Raw genomic sequence first — 17,329 nt, 5'->3', positions numbered from 1 at the left:
TGACCCCCAGCTTCTCCCTCTGACCCCCAGCCTGCGCCATATGGAGAATAAAGCAAAAAGTTAACTACGGCAATTCGAGAAGACGTCACCTGTGAGTCATTAGTAACTGCACTGTAATCACTTCTATAGTGTGCAGAGCCTGTGTACCATTTGGGTCTCAATGGGTCAGTGTATTGTTTGCGGTAGTGTACTGACACAGCCCTGCGGTCACTACAGTACACTAGCGCAAACTTTAAACTAGGACCCAACTACAAGAGCTGCAGGCACTACAACTCCCAGCATATCCTGAGGGCTGCAGACTGTCAGTAAATGCTGGGAGTTGTAGTGCCTGCAGCTGTTGTAGTTGGGTCCTAGGTGCATTATACACTGGAGGCTTTGTGGGAGATCAGAATACATAGATCTGTGGGGGCTCAGTGTGTGGAAGTGACCCCAGAACATCACTAATAGGGGATAGAACAAAAACATCTCCCCCTACCATATTAGTGATATTCTGGGGTCACTTCCCTACACTGAGCCCCCACAGATCTATGTATACTTATATGCCACAACACCTCCAGGACCCAACTTCAACAGCTGCAGGCACTACAACTCCCAGAACAGTCTGCAGCCCTCAGGATATGCTGGTAGTTGTAGTGCCTGCAGCTGCTGTAGTTGGGTCCTAGGCGCATTATACACTGGATGCTTTGTGGGAGATCAGAATACATAGATCTGTGGGGCTCAGTGCAGGGAAGTGACCCCCAGAACATCACTAATAGGGGATAGAATAAAAACATCTCCCCCTATCCCTATTAGTGATGTTCTGGGGTAACGTCCCTGCACTGAGCCCCCACAGATCTATGTATTCTTATATGCCACAAAGCATCCAGTGTATAGGACCAAACTACAACAGCTGCAGGCACTACAACTCCCAGCATGTACTTCAGTCTGCAGCCCTCAGGATATGCTGGGAGTTGTAGTAAAGTAGTACAATCCTATGATAGCTGCCGCTGTAGACAGATGTTTTGCTGGACCTTCAGGGCTGATGGTTGTCACCCACAGATTGCTGCCACCAGGAGACTCTGCACACAGTGATTATTATTACAGGGTTGTCCTCTCAGAGACTACAACTCCCAGCATACCCTGAGAGCTGTATAAATGGAGGGTGTTCTATGATTTGTCACAGATACTGATGAATTCAGGAAAGGAGCGGGTCAGCATGTTGTGTCTCACTGGTTCTATATTGGTGGGCTCCAGGTACCCCAGTCCAACACTGGACAGAAGTGGTCCCCAAACTAAGACGTCCCCGGCCTCCTTCCTTCCTCCATCACGTCTGTTTGATGAGAACAGCGGGCATCAAGCGGAGCGGTACTCACGTGCCAGGGTATATACCATGCATGTACAGTAACTCTAAATACAGGCCTGCCCCAATACTGTATACCTCCCTCCCCCCCTGTAGTTGTTCCCCCATACTGTATACCTCCCTCCCCTCTGTAGTTGTTCCCCCATACTGTATACCTCCCTCCCCTCTGTAGTTGTTCCCCCATAATGTATACCTCCCTCCCCTCTGTAGTTGTTCCCCCATACTGTATACCTCCCTCCCCCCTCTGTAGTTGTACCCCCATACTGTATACCTCCCTCCCCTCTGTAGTTGTTCCCCCCATACTGTATACCTCCCTCCTCCCTCTGTAGTTGTTCCCTGTACTGTATCCCCCCTCCCTCGGTAGTTGTTCCCCCCATACTGTATACATCCTCCCCCCTCTGTAGTTGTTCCCCCATACTGTATACCTCCCCCTCTGTAGTTTTTCCCCCATACTGTATACCTCTCCCCTCTGTAGTTGTTCCCCCATACTGTATACCTCCCTCTGTAGTTGCCCATGTACCCTCTGCCCCCCATATTCAATGTCCCCTACTGTGCATCTTCTTACCCCCCCCCCCCCCCTGCCTCCCCTGTACCTTGTGTTGAGCAGGTGGGGGTGGAGCATAACAAGTCTGGCCCTGATTGGCTCAGCACCCAGTGTCATATGGAGTAGGGCTTATATTTTTAGCTCATTTCATGCTTATTTAGGTAGGTGGCCTGATGAGTATGACAGCTAGCAGACTGAACAGCATGGCCATTGAGGTCACAGGCCAAACACGTATTAGAGGGATGGCGGGTGATTATACATAGAGTGTATAAATACCATAAATAAAGTAGTAAAGCATCTTGTCACTTACATACATGAGCGCTCTCTTCATCACACGGCTGATGTCTCTTCTCCACTCGGGGATGTCAGGATTAAAATCGTCCAGGTTTGGTGAGAAGGACAACCGAAGGGACTGAAACTGCTCTGTAAATAGCAAACAGCGAGAGTTAATTCACACCTTCTGTTTGAGTTACAGTTTTTGCAGCAGTTTCATGACATTTTGTTTTTTTACAGTGTTTTGTAAGTTTTGTTCTGAGGAAAAAATGGCAACAAAAACGGACATGAGAATTTAGCACTAACGCCCGCCTCTGCTTCCATAGAGGTCTATAAGATTTATTTCATGTACCGGGCAATGACACCCTTTTCTCCTGTTTGTAAACTGGTTAAAGCAGGAACTCTGCCCCATTGTTCTAGCTGTTAAGCCAAGACCTGATTCAATTAATAGATACACATTAGCTGGGACTGTCCTTATTTTCTAAATGCTAGTTTTTGTCCGAGACACTATCCTATAAATCATGAGGCACTATTATTTTTTCTGGAGTATGAATCTAGGTGTCTCATCTAAAGTCTGGATCTAGGTGTCTGATCTGGGGTCTGAATGTAGATGTCTCACCTGGGGTCTGAATCTTGGTGTATGATCTGGAGACTGAATCTAGGTGTCTGAACTTGAGTCTGAATCAGTAGCGTAATTTGGTGGGGGCAGAGGGGGCGGCCACTCCCGGGCCCACACAGGCAGGGGGCCCACTGAAGATTTTGCTAGTTAATGCTGTCCGCAAAAGCTATTGCTTTTACAGACAGACTTAACAAATGTCTATTGGCTGTAGGTGCCCCCTGGCCAGCAACCAGTGCTCCTGGGGGGGCCCGCATGGCTATCGAATGTTGTGTTTGACCATTTAGCTGTATGCACTTGTATGCAAGGAGAACATACAGTTAAATGCAGCAGGGTGATTGACAAGGCAATGAGAGCATTGGCCGTTTCCTCCCTTAGAGCTATGGAACATGAGTGATGTCACTCCTGCGCTCACAGAGCAGAGAGAGAGTTGACATCAGAAGACTACAGTGCTGCAACCGCACAGCAGGTAAGTATGTCTTTTGTCTCCCTTAGTTATAGAGGAGGAGACCTATGTTGGTGGGTGGGGCTATTTCCTGGAAAGGATGTTATCTATGGGAGTGGGTGGGGATAACTCTTTTTGGAAGCATGGTATCTATGGAGGTTAGGGTATGGGATGTGCTGGCTAACTGGGATACCTAATTTGGAGGTATGGTCTACTCACAGTGGTGGTGGTGCCCACCAGGAGGATTACCAGGGGGAATATATACCAGGGGGATTACCTACATGAGATGGTGCTGGAGGGGATGCCTACATGGAGGATACTACCCTTTGGAGGGGGGGGGGGGTTCCTACACAGAGAGGTCTAAACATTAGATAGATGCACAGAGGGGAGTGTAACTTCTATATGAGGGCACAGAGGGTCCTAACTACTACTACATGGAAACAGAGGGAAATTATAGTTTAATTTAGTTATGTTGCAGTAGTCTGGCTTTTTTGTATATAGGTTATTTAGTATAGTTGCCTTGAACTGCATGGGACTATTGATTGTTATTACCCAGCATTTGTACTATACATTTACTCTATTGGTGCTGCGGGTATACCCTTCGGATGTTGCTAATTTGGTCATTGACCCTCAGCTATGGTGTAGTCCTCATGCTGCCCAATAGATATTACACAGAAGATATGAGATAAAGAGATAGAAGAATGGATGGATGGCCAATTAGAAAATGGAAACAGCGCCATAGCTTCCTCTATGTTTTTTGTGGTATTACAACTTGGTTCTATTGTCTTTAGGAGAACTGAGCTGCGCTACCACATCCAAGCTTTAGATAAGAGTGGCGCTGTTTCTGGAAAAAGGCAGCTATGTTTTTGCAATGCTGGATAACCCCTTTAATTTTTATATGTTTATATATGTGAAATGTAAAAAGTATATTCCACAGTTTTCACTATGAATAATGTAGTAGGAAATACCCTTTATGAAGCATTGTCATCTACTGAGGTTCCCTATGGGTAACATAATTGGTTGGGGGCCCACTGAGACTCACTCGCCCCCCCTAGGCTTAACCCCTAGCTACGCCCCTGGTCTGAATCTAGGTGTCTGATCTGGGATCTATGTCTAGGTGTCTGATCTGGGGTTACTGTATATCTAGGTGTCTGATCTGTGGTGTGAATCTAGGTGTCTGATCAGGGGTCTAAATCTGGGTGTCTGATCTGGAGTCTGAATCTAGGTGTACTATCTGGAGTCTGAATCTAGCTGTCTTATCTGGAGTCTGAATCTAGCTGTCTTATCTGGAGTCTGAATCTAGGTGTCTGATCTGGAGTCTAAATCTAGGTGTCTGGTCTTTAGTCTGAATCTAGCTGTCTGATCTGGAGTCTAAATCTAGGTGTACTATCTGGAGTTTGAATCTAGCTGTCTTATCTGGAGTCTGAATCTAGGTGTCTGATCTGGAGTCTGAATCTAGGTGTCTGATCTGGAGTCTGAATCTAGGTGTCTGATCTGGAGTCTGAATCTAGATGTCTGATCTGGAGTCTGAATCTAGATGTCTTATCTGGAGTCTGAATCTAGGTGTATCATCTGGAGTCTAAATCTAGGTGTCTGGTCTTTAGTCTGAATCTAGCTGTCTGATCTGGAGTCTGAATCTAGGTGTACTATCTGGAGTCTGAATCTAGGTGTCTTATCTGGAGTCTGAATCTAGCTGTCTGATCTGGAGTCTGAATCTAGGTGTCTGATCTGGAGTCTGAATCTAGGTGTCTGATCTGGAGTCTGAATCTAGGTGTCTGATCTGGAGTCTGAATCTAGGTGTCTGATCTGGAGTCTGAATCTAGGTGTCTGATCTGGAGTCTGAATCTAGGTGTATTATCTGGAGTCTGAATCTAGGTGTATTATTTGGGATCTGAATATAGGTGTCTAATCTAGAGTCTGAATCTAGCTGTCTTATCTGGAGTCTGAATCTAGGTGTATCATCTGGAGTCTAAATCTAGGTGTCTGGTCTTTAGTCTGAATCTAGCTGTCTGATCTGGAGTCTGAATCTAGGTGTACTATCTGGAGTCTGAATCTAGGTGTCTTATCTGGAGTCTGAATCTAGCTGTCTGATCTGGAGTCTGAATCTAGGTGTCTGATCTGGAGTCTGAATCTAGGTGTCTGATCTGGAGTCTGAATCTAGGTGTCTGATCTGGAGTCTGAATCTAGGTGTCTGATCTGGAGTCTGAATCTAGGTGTATTATCTGGAGTCTGAATCTAGGTGTATTATTTGGGATCTGAATATAGGTGTCTAATCTAGAGTCTGAATCTAGGTGTATCATCTGGAGTCTAAATCTAGGTGTCTGGTCTTTAGTCTGAATCTAGCTGTCTTATCTCGAGTCTGAATCTAGGTGTATCATCTGGAGTCTAAATCTAGGTGTCTGGTCTTTAGTCTGAATCTAGCCGTCTGATCTGGAGTCTGAATTCTTGTGTAATATTAGGCGTCGTCTCAAAGATGTTTTACTATTTATATCCTAAGAATTACATTTCATGCAAAACTTTATCAATTTCTTTATTTTATCTTTGTGTTTATTTCATTCTATTTTCCTAGTAAAACAATACCAGGATCAGAAGTTTATTTTTCCTAATTCTGACAATCTTTTGGAGTGTGAAACCTAACAAGCCATATTTTATGCTGGGGCCCAATGTATTTGCAAAAGGATCCATAAAACAAGCAAGACTATACAAGATGCCTCCCACTGACATTTTTAGTAAAGCATTTTACATATTACTAAGCCTATAATGTATACATTTATAGAAGAAAAGTGGTGGAATAATCTTAGAACAAAATATAAACAGTAAAAAGCACAAAAATAAGGAGATTACAATAAAAATGACAAAAAAAAAATAAAACATGAAAATATAAAAAAAAGCAAAAACAAAGGTGATTGATAGGATTTAAATAAAAATAATAATAAATAGACGAGCGGAAAAAAAAAGATTAACGAGTCAAGTAAAAATAAATAACAAATAGTAAATAATGAAATTACAATAAATAACACAGAGCTAGTTAAAATAAATAATGAGAGGATAATAAAACTAATGAAATTGCAATCATGAAATAAATCAGAACTCATAAAAGAATAAATCAGATCATTAGGATAATTGCTCAGATAATGTCTCAGGGTTTGTCAGTTTATAATTATTCTGAACATTATAATAAATTGTATGATAAATTAGACAAACAAGTACAAGAAGGGTGTACACGTGCCAAGGAAGCTCCATGGTATGGCTTCCTTTTAGGGCTTGTCTACTTGGCGGGGAAGATTCGCTAATTTTGATGAATTTTAGATGTAAAATGATGATTTACTAAAGCAAATGCACTAAAGAGGAAAAATATGAGTAATTTTTATTGCTGAACTGCACTTAAAGAGGTACTCCGGTGATTTTTTTTTTTCCTTTTAAGGTTGTGTTCACACCTACAGGATCCGCAGCAGATCTGCAGCAGATCCACAGCAGATTTGATGGTGCAGATTTGATGCTGTGTTCAGTTATTTAAATGAAAACTGCTGCGGATCTGTTGCGGATCTGCTGCGGATCCGCAGCAGAAAATCAGCTGTGGATGCGGTAAGTGTGAACGTACCCTAAATCTGGTTTCACAAAGTTATATTGATTTGTAAATTTTTTCTATTAAAAAAAAAAAATCTCAAGTCTTCCAGTACTTATCAGCTGCTGTATATCCTGCAGGAAGTAGTGTATTCTCTCCAGTATGACACAGTGCTCTCTGCTGCCACCTCTGTCCATGTCAAGAACTGTTCAGAGTAGCAGCAAATCCTTATAGAAAACTTCACCAGCTCTGGACAGTTCCTGACATGGACAGAGGTGGCAGTAGAGAGCACTGTGTGAGACTGGAGAGAATACATAACTTCCTGCAGGACATACAGCAGCTGATAGGTACTGGAAGACTGAAGATTTTTAAATGGAAATAAATTACAAATCTATATAACATTCTGAAACCAGTTGATTTGAAAGAAAAAGATTTTCGACGGAGTAAGAGACCACTAAAATCAATGGGAGATCTCTGCATGGGGATGTCTAAAGCAGCAGGTTGCATGCCTGTCTGTACACGGAGCTGAGAGAGTCAAATCGCTGTGAAACTATTTCACTCTGAAATTTCCCTGAAAATTAGATTCTTCTGAACCCAAATTTTTAGGATTTGTTTCAGGAAACACCTGCAAAAGGAAGGAGTCCCTGCTCCTGTACACTGAGCAGTGAGGCATATACTGTGTGCTGCTCTGCTGCTCAGGTCACATTCCCTGGGCCCGGTGGTAAAATGCTGAATGTATCACCGCTCCCACATACATTCGCTGTGTCCTGAAGGACGATTTATGTAGCGTAAGCTCTGTAAGACTTCCTGTACACATCCTTGTCAGTTTTTACTGTCACAATATCATGATTAGGAGGCTTCAAAAGGCATCAGGACACCATCAGGAAATGCCTTCAGCACCTCCCTCATACTGAGTACAGGATGCTGGGAAAGCTGGGTGACCTACATTACACTGACTACAAGATGCTGGGTGACCTCCATTATACTGACTTCAAGCTGCTGGGAAAGCTGGGTGACCTCCCTCATACTGACTACAAGATGCTGGTAAAGCTGGGTGATCTACATTACACTGACTACAAGCTGCTGGGGGACCTCCATCATACTGACTACAAGCTGCTGGGAAAGCTGGGTGACCTCCATTACACTGACTACAAGATGCTGGGAAAGCTGGGTGACCTCCATTACATTGACTAAAAGATGCTAGGAAAGCTGGGTGACCACATCATACTGAGCACAAGATGCTGGAAAGCTGGGAGACCACATCATACTGACTACAAGATGCTGGGAAAGCTGGGTGACTATATCATACTAACTACAAGCTGCTGGGGAAGCTGGGTGACCTCCATCATACTGACTACAAGCTGCTGGGAAAGCTGGGTGACCTCCATAACACTGACTACAAGATGCTGGAAAAGCTGTGTGACCTCCATTACACTGACTACAAGATGCTGGAAAAGCTGTGTGACCTCCATTACACTGACTACAAGATGCTGGGAAAGCTGGGTGACTACATCCTACTGAGTACAAGATGCTGGAAAGCTGAGTGACCTCCACCATACTAACTACAAGATGCTGGGAAAGCTGGGAGACCACATCATACCGACTACAAAATGCTTGGAAAGCTGGGTGACTATATCATACTAACTACAAGCTGCTGGGAAAGCTGGGTGACCTCCATCATACTGACTACAAGCTGCTGGGAAAGCTGGGTGACCTCCATCATACTGACTACAAGCTGCTGGGAAAGCTCGGTGACCTCAATCATACTGACTACAAGCTGCTTGGAAAGCTGGGTGACCTCCATCACACTGACTACAAGATGCTTGGAAAGCTGGGTGACCTCCATTAACCTGACTACAAAAAGCTGGGAAAGCTGGGTGACCTGCATTACACTGACTACAAAAAGCTGGGAAAGCTGGGTGACCTCCATTACATTGACTATAAGATGCTAGGAAAGCTGGGTGACCACATCATACTGAGTACAAGATGCTGGAAAGCTGGGAGACCACATCATACTGACTACAAGATGCTGGGGAAGCTGGGTGACTATATCATACTGTCAAGCTGCTGGGAAAGCTGGGTGACCTCCATAACACTGACTACAAGATGCTGGGAAAGCTGTGTGACCTCCATTACACTGACTACAAGATGCTGGGAAAGCTGGGTGACTACATGCTACTGAGTACAAGATGCTGGAAAGCTGGGTCACCTCCATCATACTAACTACAAGATGCTGGGAAAGCTGGGAGACCACATCATACTGACTACAAGCTGCTGGGAAAGCTCGGTGACCTCCATCATACTGACTACAAGCTGCTTGGAAAGCTGGGTGACCTCCATCACACTGACTACAAGATGCTTGGAAAGCTGGGTGACCTTCATTACACTGACTACAAAAAGCTGGGAAAGCTGGGTTACATCCATTACACTGACTACAAGATGCTGGGAAAGCTGGGAGACCACATCATACTGACTACAAGATGCTGGGAAAGCTGGGTGACTACATCATACTAACTACAAGCTGCTGGGAAAGAACAGACACCCTTCAGGAAAAGTTCTGAAGGGTGTCCGTCATCAATGTACTCCTATGGGTCCGGAAATCCATCTGGTTTTCTTATCAGGATTTTCTGGACGTGTGAAGTGGAGCCAAGGTGTACATGACATTCATTCATGAATTGACAGGAGTCCCTGCTCATGTGCAGTGAGCGGCACAGCATATACTGTATGCATTGCCGCTCAGTCTATTGGAGCAAGGATCCCTGCAGGTGACCCCGAGTTTGACACCTTGCTATTAACGGTATGTTTACTGTCACTGTTTTTATGGCTTTTATTTGCTTTCTTCCTTTCTTTGTTTCTCCTTTTATCCTTTTGGATATGAACTTACCCCGGCATTGCTCCTATAGTACTTCTCACAACAAACCCAACATAAAGCTGTAAAAATGGATAATATTAGGTATTGGCCTTTTCCTTATTTACCCTGGATGAATGCAGGCGTTTAGCGTGGAGTAAAATATTTCAGGCCGAGCTCTTGTGTATTGCGGTATTATTCTCGGCAGGTAGATAATTATCCAATTAGTCAGACTTACAAGGTAAATGGTAGGTGCAGCCACGTTCAATAGAAAGTTGCTTTGTACAAATTAGCATCTGCCGGGTAGGTGCACAGATTTTATTACTATTCATATTATTACCAAGGAGGAAATGGGGAGGTCGGGGGGTAAGAGGCAAAAGAGAGGCGAGCAGGAGGAGCGCTGCTGTCGTTTAGAAGGTGGGTGGCGGATATTGTTACTGGTAATATTAGCCCATGGTGTGTTTAGTATTCACACCAGTCATTAACCATTCCAAAATGCAGCAAATTTCTAAATTTCATAAAAAGTCTATGGAAAAAACTGTGGGACTATTGGAATAAAAAGAAAACAAAAACTTGCAATGAAGCAAAACCCATTTGAAAAGCTTTTAGTTAGTTTTTTAGAAGAAAAAAAGACAACAGAGAAGAAAGGATATAAAGAAGAAGGAGATGAAGAGGAAGAGGACATGTAAGAAAGAGAAGAAAAGGAAGAGCGGGAGGGGGCAACAGAATGGAAGAAGTAGGAAATGATGCGGAAGAGGACATGTCAGAAAGAGAAGAAGAGGAAGAGCAGGGGAAGCAGTAAAAGGGAAGAAGAAGGAGATGATGCAGAAGAGGACATGTAAGAAAGAGAAGAAGACAAAGGGCAGGAGGAAGCAGCGAAAGGGAAGAAGGAGGAAAGGAAGTGGAAGAGGACATGTAAGAAAGAGAAGAAGACAAAGGGCAGGAGGAAGCAGCGAAAGGGAAGAAGGAGGAGAGGAAGTGGAAGAGGACATGTAAGAAAGAGAAGAAGAGGAAGAGAAGGGGAAGCAGTAAAAGGGAAGAAGAAGGAGATGATGCAGAAAAGGGCATGAAGGAAAGAGAAGAAGAGGAAGGGCATGAGGAAGCAGTTAAAGCCAAGAAGGAGGAGATGATGCAGAAGAGGGCATGTAAGAAAGAGAAGAAGAGGAATGGCAGGAGGAAGCAGCGAAAGGGAAGAAGGAGGAGAGGAAGTGGAAGAGGACATGTAAGAAAGAGAAGAAGAACAGGAGGGGGCAGCGAAAGAGAAGAAGAAGGAAATGAAGCAAAGGAAGATATGTAAGAAAGAGAAGAGGAAGAGCAGGAGGGGGCAGCAGAATGGAAGAAGTAGGAGATGATGTGGAAGAGGACATGTAAGAAAGAGAAGACGAGGAAGGGCAGGAGAGGCTAAAGGGAAGAAAAAGAAATTAAGAAAAATAGAAGCAAAGAGCAAGAAAAGCATCAGAAAAAGAGAAAAATGAAAAGGAAGAAAAAGAGGAAGAAAAAGAGGCAAAAGTAGGAGAGGAGAAGGAAGAGGAAGGAGGGGATGAGGAAGAAGTAGTTGTGAATAAAGATACATTTGGTGGTGGGGGGTGCTACACTCCCCTCATGCCATGCTGTGTCCCCCTCGCCCACCCACTAGGTGAGCCGGGTACAAACCAAGTACAAGTCAGAAATTCAGAAATCTGTTAATTTCAACCAAATTATTATTATTTTATTTTTTAATTCCCTTTTTAGTACAGCTCTGTCCATCTCCGGCTCCATGCTGCCTGTGGATGAGTAGAATGGCCGCAGACTTACCATAAACTGCGATGGTCTTGGTGTCCTGTAGGATGGTGTTTCCTGCAGACACCTGCACAGTGATGCTGTTCATTCCTTCTACAGCGAATGTGAATGAGATGCTCCTATCCAGGGTGACGAGAGGCTACGGAGAAGAAGGGAGAATACAGCAATGAGGCTGAGTTACCTGCTCTCACTCCACGCCAGACATTTCAGGAGATTATAAGCAGTGTATTATATGGCCCTCACAGTCATCTCCGCGCAGCGGCTCGCAGGATCGCCCTGGGACTTACGCTCTTATCTTCTATAAAAACATTGTACTGAGGAAAATAATTGATGTTCCAGACTTTTTTTTTTTTTTTGGCAGATTCCAGTGCGAGTCTGTTTATTGCAACTTTGGGACCTCTCGGAAATGAAATATATGTGGATTAGAATTTTTTATTTCTTTTTTGGATCTTAATCAATCTGAGCTTGAGCGTGGGCTTCCCCTGGGTTCAGACCAGAGCAATGTGTGCGAGAGAATTAAAGCAAAGATAAGAGGGAGATGAAGAAATTAAAAAAGTAAAAGTTATCTGAAAATTGTAAGAAAAAAAAAAACTGGATAAAAGTGAGGAAATAAAAATCTTTTTTTTTTTAAAAGATGTTTTGAAACTTGAGGCTGCAGAGCAAAACTTTTGGAACATTGCATTCTAAAACTTAGTAAAGGGGTGCTCCGAAGGAAAAAAAAAAAAGAAGTAAAATTAACTATTGTCAGAAATTTATATAGTTTTGTATTGAAAAAACTCCAGTCTTCCAGTACTTATCAGCTGCTGTATGTCCTGCAGGAAGTGGTGTATTCTCTCCAGTCTGACACAGGGCTCTCTGCTGCCTCCTCTGTCCATATCAGGAACTGTCCAGAGCAGCAGCAAATCCTCATAGAAAACCTCTTCTGCCCTAGACAGTCCCTGACATGGACAGAGGTGGCAGCAGAGAGAGCCGAAAGAATACGCCTGGAAGACTGGAGATTTTTAAATAGAAGTAAATTACAAATCTATATAACTCTCTGACACCAGTTGATTTGGAAAATTTGTCCCCCTCTGTAGTACCCCTTTAAAGGTAAAACCTCTTAGAAGATTTGGCGCGTTTAGAATGGCTATAAACAGGTATCTGATTATTGGGAGTCTGAATACAGGGACCAAGAACAGGGTCCCTCGTCCCCTCTGTAAATGGAGTGGCGTGGAGGAGTGGTGGAGCGTGCATGCTGCTGCTATGTATAGGAGCAATGGAGATAACCGAGCACAGCTCTCAGATATGTTTGCCAGTCCAATAGAGTAAATAGAGCATCTTTACAACGGACAATGAAATCAATGCAAACAACGTCCGTTGCTCACACAGTATATTGAACAGCCATTGTTTGATGCGGCTGTGGAAATAATTGACATGTCAATTATTTCCAGCTGTTGTGCATTGAAATCAATGCAATTTTCAGTGCAACAACGGCCATTGTCTGTACATCGTGTGAACATAGCCTAAAGATGAAACCCTGAATAGCTGCAAAGCCCCTCACAACCACTGGATGGCGGCATATAGATGCACATAGCAGACACATGTTTTTGTTTTTCCCAGCCAGAAATCTCTTTAGGATAAGTCGAGGTTAAAGGAAAGTTTAGAAGGGAGACATTGTTATTAATGTTATATACTTCTAATGGCGCCCCTTTAACAGGGTTGTCCAGGCTTAGAAAAACGTGGCTGCTTTCCTCCCAGAACAGCACCACACTTGTCCACAGTTTCTGTCCGGTACTGCAACTCAGCTCCATTGAAAAGAGTTGTAATACCACAGAGAACCCAAAGACAAGGGTGGCGCTGTTTAAAAGGGAAGTCCAACAAAAACAAAAAATCCAGTGCAGGCAGGGGGAAACATAAGAATCTATACTTTCCCATCCCGTGCCCCGCAGCGTCAGCACTCTGCTTTCACCCCCCAGTCTCCAGTTTGGGCGTACCTTCCCAGTCACCCACTGTCTGAGCCCGGTTGTGGCATTGCAGGAGTTTCAGGAGGCCGACGAGGGAGTGGGATCAGTGTTGCAGCACTGCTGGGGCATAGGGATGGGTAAGTATACATTCATTATTATGTTTCCGCACTTCCCGGCCTGCACTAAATTTTTCGTTTTTGGCCACACTTCTCCGTTAATGACACACAGAGATGTCAAAAGTCGTGATCAATTGGGGTCTTGGTGCTTAATCCCCCGCTGGGCGAAGCACTCGGCTGAGCACTTCACTCCCTGGCTCACTGCTAGATCTGACTTGTTGCAGGAGACGGGCTCCATCTATGTTAGTCTATGGACCCCTTCAGTGCATAGAGGGTATCAGGTCACTGACTGCAGGGACACTTAGTATTGGTTTCTTTGTGCTCATTTATACCCCACATAAAGTAGAAATCTGCAGTCACCTCACTGTTGTTTCCCAGCCACCAGACGTAGGTGAGGGTCCCCACATTACTCGGCCACAGGACCACCGAAGCGTTCACCTCCTTGTTCTTTGTGGTGACAAAAGGTAAAATCAAGTGGATGTGCTCCAAGGGGGCTGCGAAAAATACAAAAAGAGAAAATCACATCCATCACCCTGATCTGTCCAGGAGTAAAACAACACAAGACGTAAGAGGAGAGATACAAGAAGGCAAAGTAATCTGCAGAAATGTGAGCATGGCAAATGTATGGCGAGGAAAGTGTAACAATGCTGCCCTCTACTGGAAATCCGGAAAACTGCAGCCAAACCAAATCTGCTAATGAGCGTGCTAATGTACAGTATATACCTATACAGATGTGCTAACTTATATATAGATGTAGCAGAGCTTAGGGGGCCACGAGGCACAGTTATACATGGCCTTGCCTAAGACCAAAGGGATAACTAGTGCAATATGTAACCACATTGCATCCCAACAAGCTAAAGATGAGTTCTGGGGATTTGATATTAACTGCTAAGAGGCCAAACTTCCAGCACCTCTAGGACCAGCTGAGAGGCTGCGGCCACTGCTAGGAGCAGCACTCTACATTGTGTTTTTGGTACTAAAGCACTTTCATCTGAATTGGGCCCTGCAGTACCAGGCACAGCCATTACAAAGTGTGTGGCACTGTGCCAGGTGAACAATAAAGAGGTCACAGGGCTTGCCTCTTCAATCAGCTGATAAGTAGGGGTGCCCACAAATCTGATACTGAGGCCTTAACCACTAAAACACTTTGAGGGAGACTTATCAAAGGGTGTAAAATTTAGACTGGTGCAAACTACCCACAGCAACCAATCACAGCTCAGCTTTAGGCAGTGCTGAAAGGAAAGCTGAGCTGTGATTGGTTGCTGTGGGCAGTTTGCACCAGTCTAAATTTTACACCCTTTGATAAATCTCCCCCTTTATGTTTGGACAAACCATGTTATACCAATATGAATAGTTTCACTCAATTTGGTACCATATAGTCCCCATATACATAGTACCATATAGTCCCCATATATATAGTACCATACAGTCCCCATATACATAGTACCATACAGTCCAGTCCCCATATACATAGTACCATACAGTCCCCCATATACATAGTACCATACAGTCCCCATATACATAGTACCATACAGTCCAGTCCCCATATACATAGTACCATACAGTCCCCCATATACATAGTTCCATACAGTCCCCATATACATAGTACCATACAGTCCAGTCCCCATATACATAGTACCATACAGTCCCCCATATACATAGTTCCATACAGTCCCCATATAAATGGTACCATACAGTCCCCATATAAATGGTACCATACAGTCCCCATATACATAGTACCATACAGTCCCCATATACATAGTACCATACAGTCCCCATATAAATAGTACAATACAGTCCCCATATAAATAGTTCCATACAGTCCCCATATAAATAGTATCATACAGTCCCTATATAAATAGTGCAATACAGTCCCCATATAAATAGTATCATACAGTCCCTATATAAATAGTGCCATACAGTCCCCATATAAATAGTATCATACAGTCCCTATATAAATAGTACCATACAGTCCCCATATAAATAGTACCATACAGTCCCCATCTAAATAGTTCTATACAGTCCCTATATAAATAGTACCATACACTCCTCATATAAATAGTACCATACAGTCCCCATATAAATAGTACAATACAGTCCCCATATAAATAGTACCATACAGTCCCCATCTAAATAGTTCTATACAGTCCCCATATAAATAGTACCATAAAGTCCCCATATAAATAGTACCATACAGTCCCCATATAAATAATACCATACAGTGCCCATATAAATAGTAAAATTGTGTATCCCTTTGTGCCAGAAAAAGAGTAATGCCCCATGTTTCCGTACAGTGCCCTCATGAATGGCGCCAAACTGTGCTCGGAGTAAGTGCAATAGAGCGCCCAGAGGGACAGTCCCACCACCTACTGTAAGACCATTGCCAAACCCATACTACATACCGAAAGAAGGAGGCACGGGGTAAGATACAAGAAATATCAGTATTGTGCAGCACTATTTATCAGCACTGTATAGGGATATATACATGCGGGCTATTCTCTGTATCATCTGGGCATATAAACTATATGTGAATATTTTAGCACAGCGAAAAACTTTGCATTGAGAATTATATGTAACACTGACGTCGGTGAACTTTTTACTCACTATTATAGTTATTATTTGGGTACAGTCTGGCTCTATTTATATTGTCACTGAGGGGTACTCAGTTGAAAATGTATTTCTTTCATGCTTCTCAAAAATGTTAAAGGGGTACTCTAGCGAGAGAGAGAAAAACTCTTTCACATCAACTGGTATCAGAAAGTTATATAGATTTCGAACTTACCTCTATTTAAAAATCTTCAGCCTTCCAGTACTTATCAGCTGCTGTATGTCCTGCAGGAAGTGATGTATTCTTTCCAGTCTGAAACAGTGCTCTCTGCTGCCACCTGTGTCCATGTCAGGAACTGTCCAGAGCAGGAGAGGTTTTCTATGGGGATTTGTTGCTGCTCTGGACAGTTCCTGACATGGACAGAGGTGGCAGCAGAGAGCACTGTGTCAGACTGGAGAGAATACACCACTTCCTGCAGGACATACAGCAGCTGATAAGGACTGGAAGACTGGAGATTTTTTAATAAAGGTAAATTACAAATCTATATAACTTTCTGACACCAGGTTTTTTTTCCTACTGGAGTACCCTTTTAACACTTTTGAGAAGGGTGAGAAGTGAGAGCAGGGAGCGGTGCTCGGATGGTGTCACTCAGCAGCATCACACAGGTAACACATGTATTTCTGGCTCTCTGTCTCCTTTAGAGTTCTTCTTCTTCTTCTTCTTCTTCTTCTTCTTCTTCTTCTTCTTCTTCTTCTTCTTCTTCTTCTTCTTCTTCTTCTTCTTCTTCTTCTTCTTCTTCTTCTTCTTCTTCTTCTTCTTCTTCTTCTTCTTCTTCTTCTTCTTCTTCTTCTTCTTCTTCTTCTTCTTCTTCTTCTTCTTCTTCTTCTTCTTCTTCTTCTTCTTCTTCTTTTCTTCTTCTTCTTCTTCTTCTTCTTCTTCTTCTTCTTCTTCTTCTTCTTCTTCTTCTTCTTCTCTTCTTCTTCTTCTTCTTCTTCTTCTTCTTCTTCTTCTTCTTCTTCTTCTTCTTCTTCTTCTTCTTCTTCTTCTTCTTCTTCTTCTTCTTCTTCTTCTTCTTCTTCTTCTTCTTCTTCTTCTTCTTCTTCTTCTTCTTCTTCTTCTTCTTCTTCTTCTTCTTCTTCTTCTTCTTCTTCTTCTTCTTCTTCTTCTTCTTCTTCTTCTTCTTCTTCTTCTTCTCTTCTTCTTCTTCTTCTTCTTCTTCTTCTTCTTCTTCTTCTTCTTCTTCTTCTTCTTCTTCTTCTTCTTCTTCTTCTTCTTCTTCTTCTTCTTCTTCTTCTTCTTCTTCTTCTTCTTCT

General features: G+C 43.2%; 1 protein-coding gene across 5 annotated transcripts in view; it reads right to left on the bottom strand.

Moving 5' to 3' along the window:
- Positions 1–17,329, bottom strand: part of LOC138799057 (VPS10 domain-containing receptor SorCS1-like) — a 473,569-nt gene that overhangs the window by 38,125 nt on the left and 418,115 nt on the right. For all 5 annotated transcript variants that reach the window (XM_069979808.1, XM_069979809.1, XM_069979810.1 and 2 more), the window contains exons 20-22: positions 13,829–13,962; positions 11,425–11,548; positions 2,194–2,306 (exon numbers count right to left, since the gene is read on the bottom strand). In XM_069979808.1, the coding sequence (XP_069835909.1) occupies positions 2,194–2,306; positions 11,425–11,548; positions 13,829–13,962 (371 nt within the window). The remainder of the gene's footprint in view (positions 1–2,193; positions 2,307–11,424; positions 11,549–13,828; positions 13,963–17,329) is intronic.

Source organism: Dendropsophus ebraccatus, chromosome 8, assembly GCF_027789765.1.
Source record: "Dendropsophus ebraccatus isolate aDenEbr1 chromosome 8, aDenEbr1.pat, whole genome shotgun sequence".
Lineage (NCBI taxonomy): Eukaryota > Metazoa > Chordata > Amphibia > Anura > Hylidae > Dendropsophus > Dendropsophus ebraccatus.
Note: the sequence above shows the minus strand (reverse complement) of the source record. Positions and strands in the feature narration are given on the sequence as shown.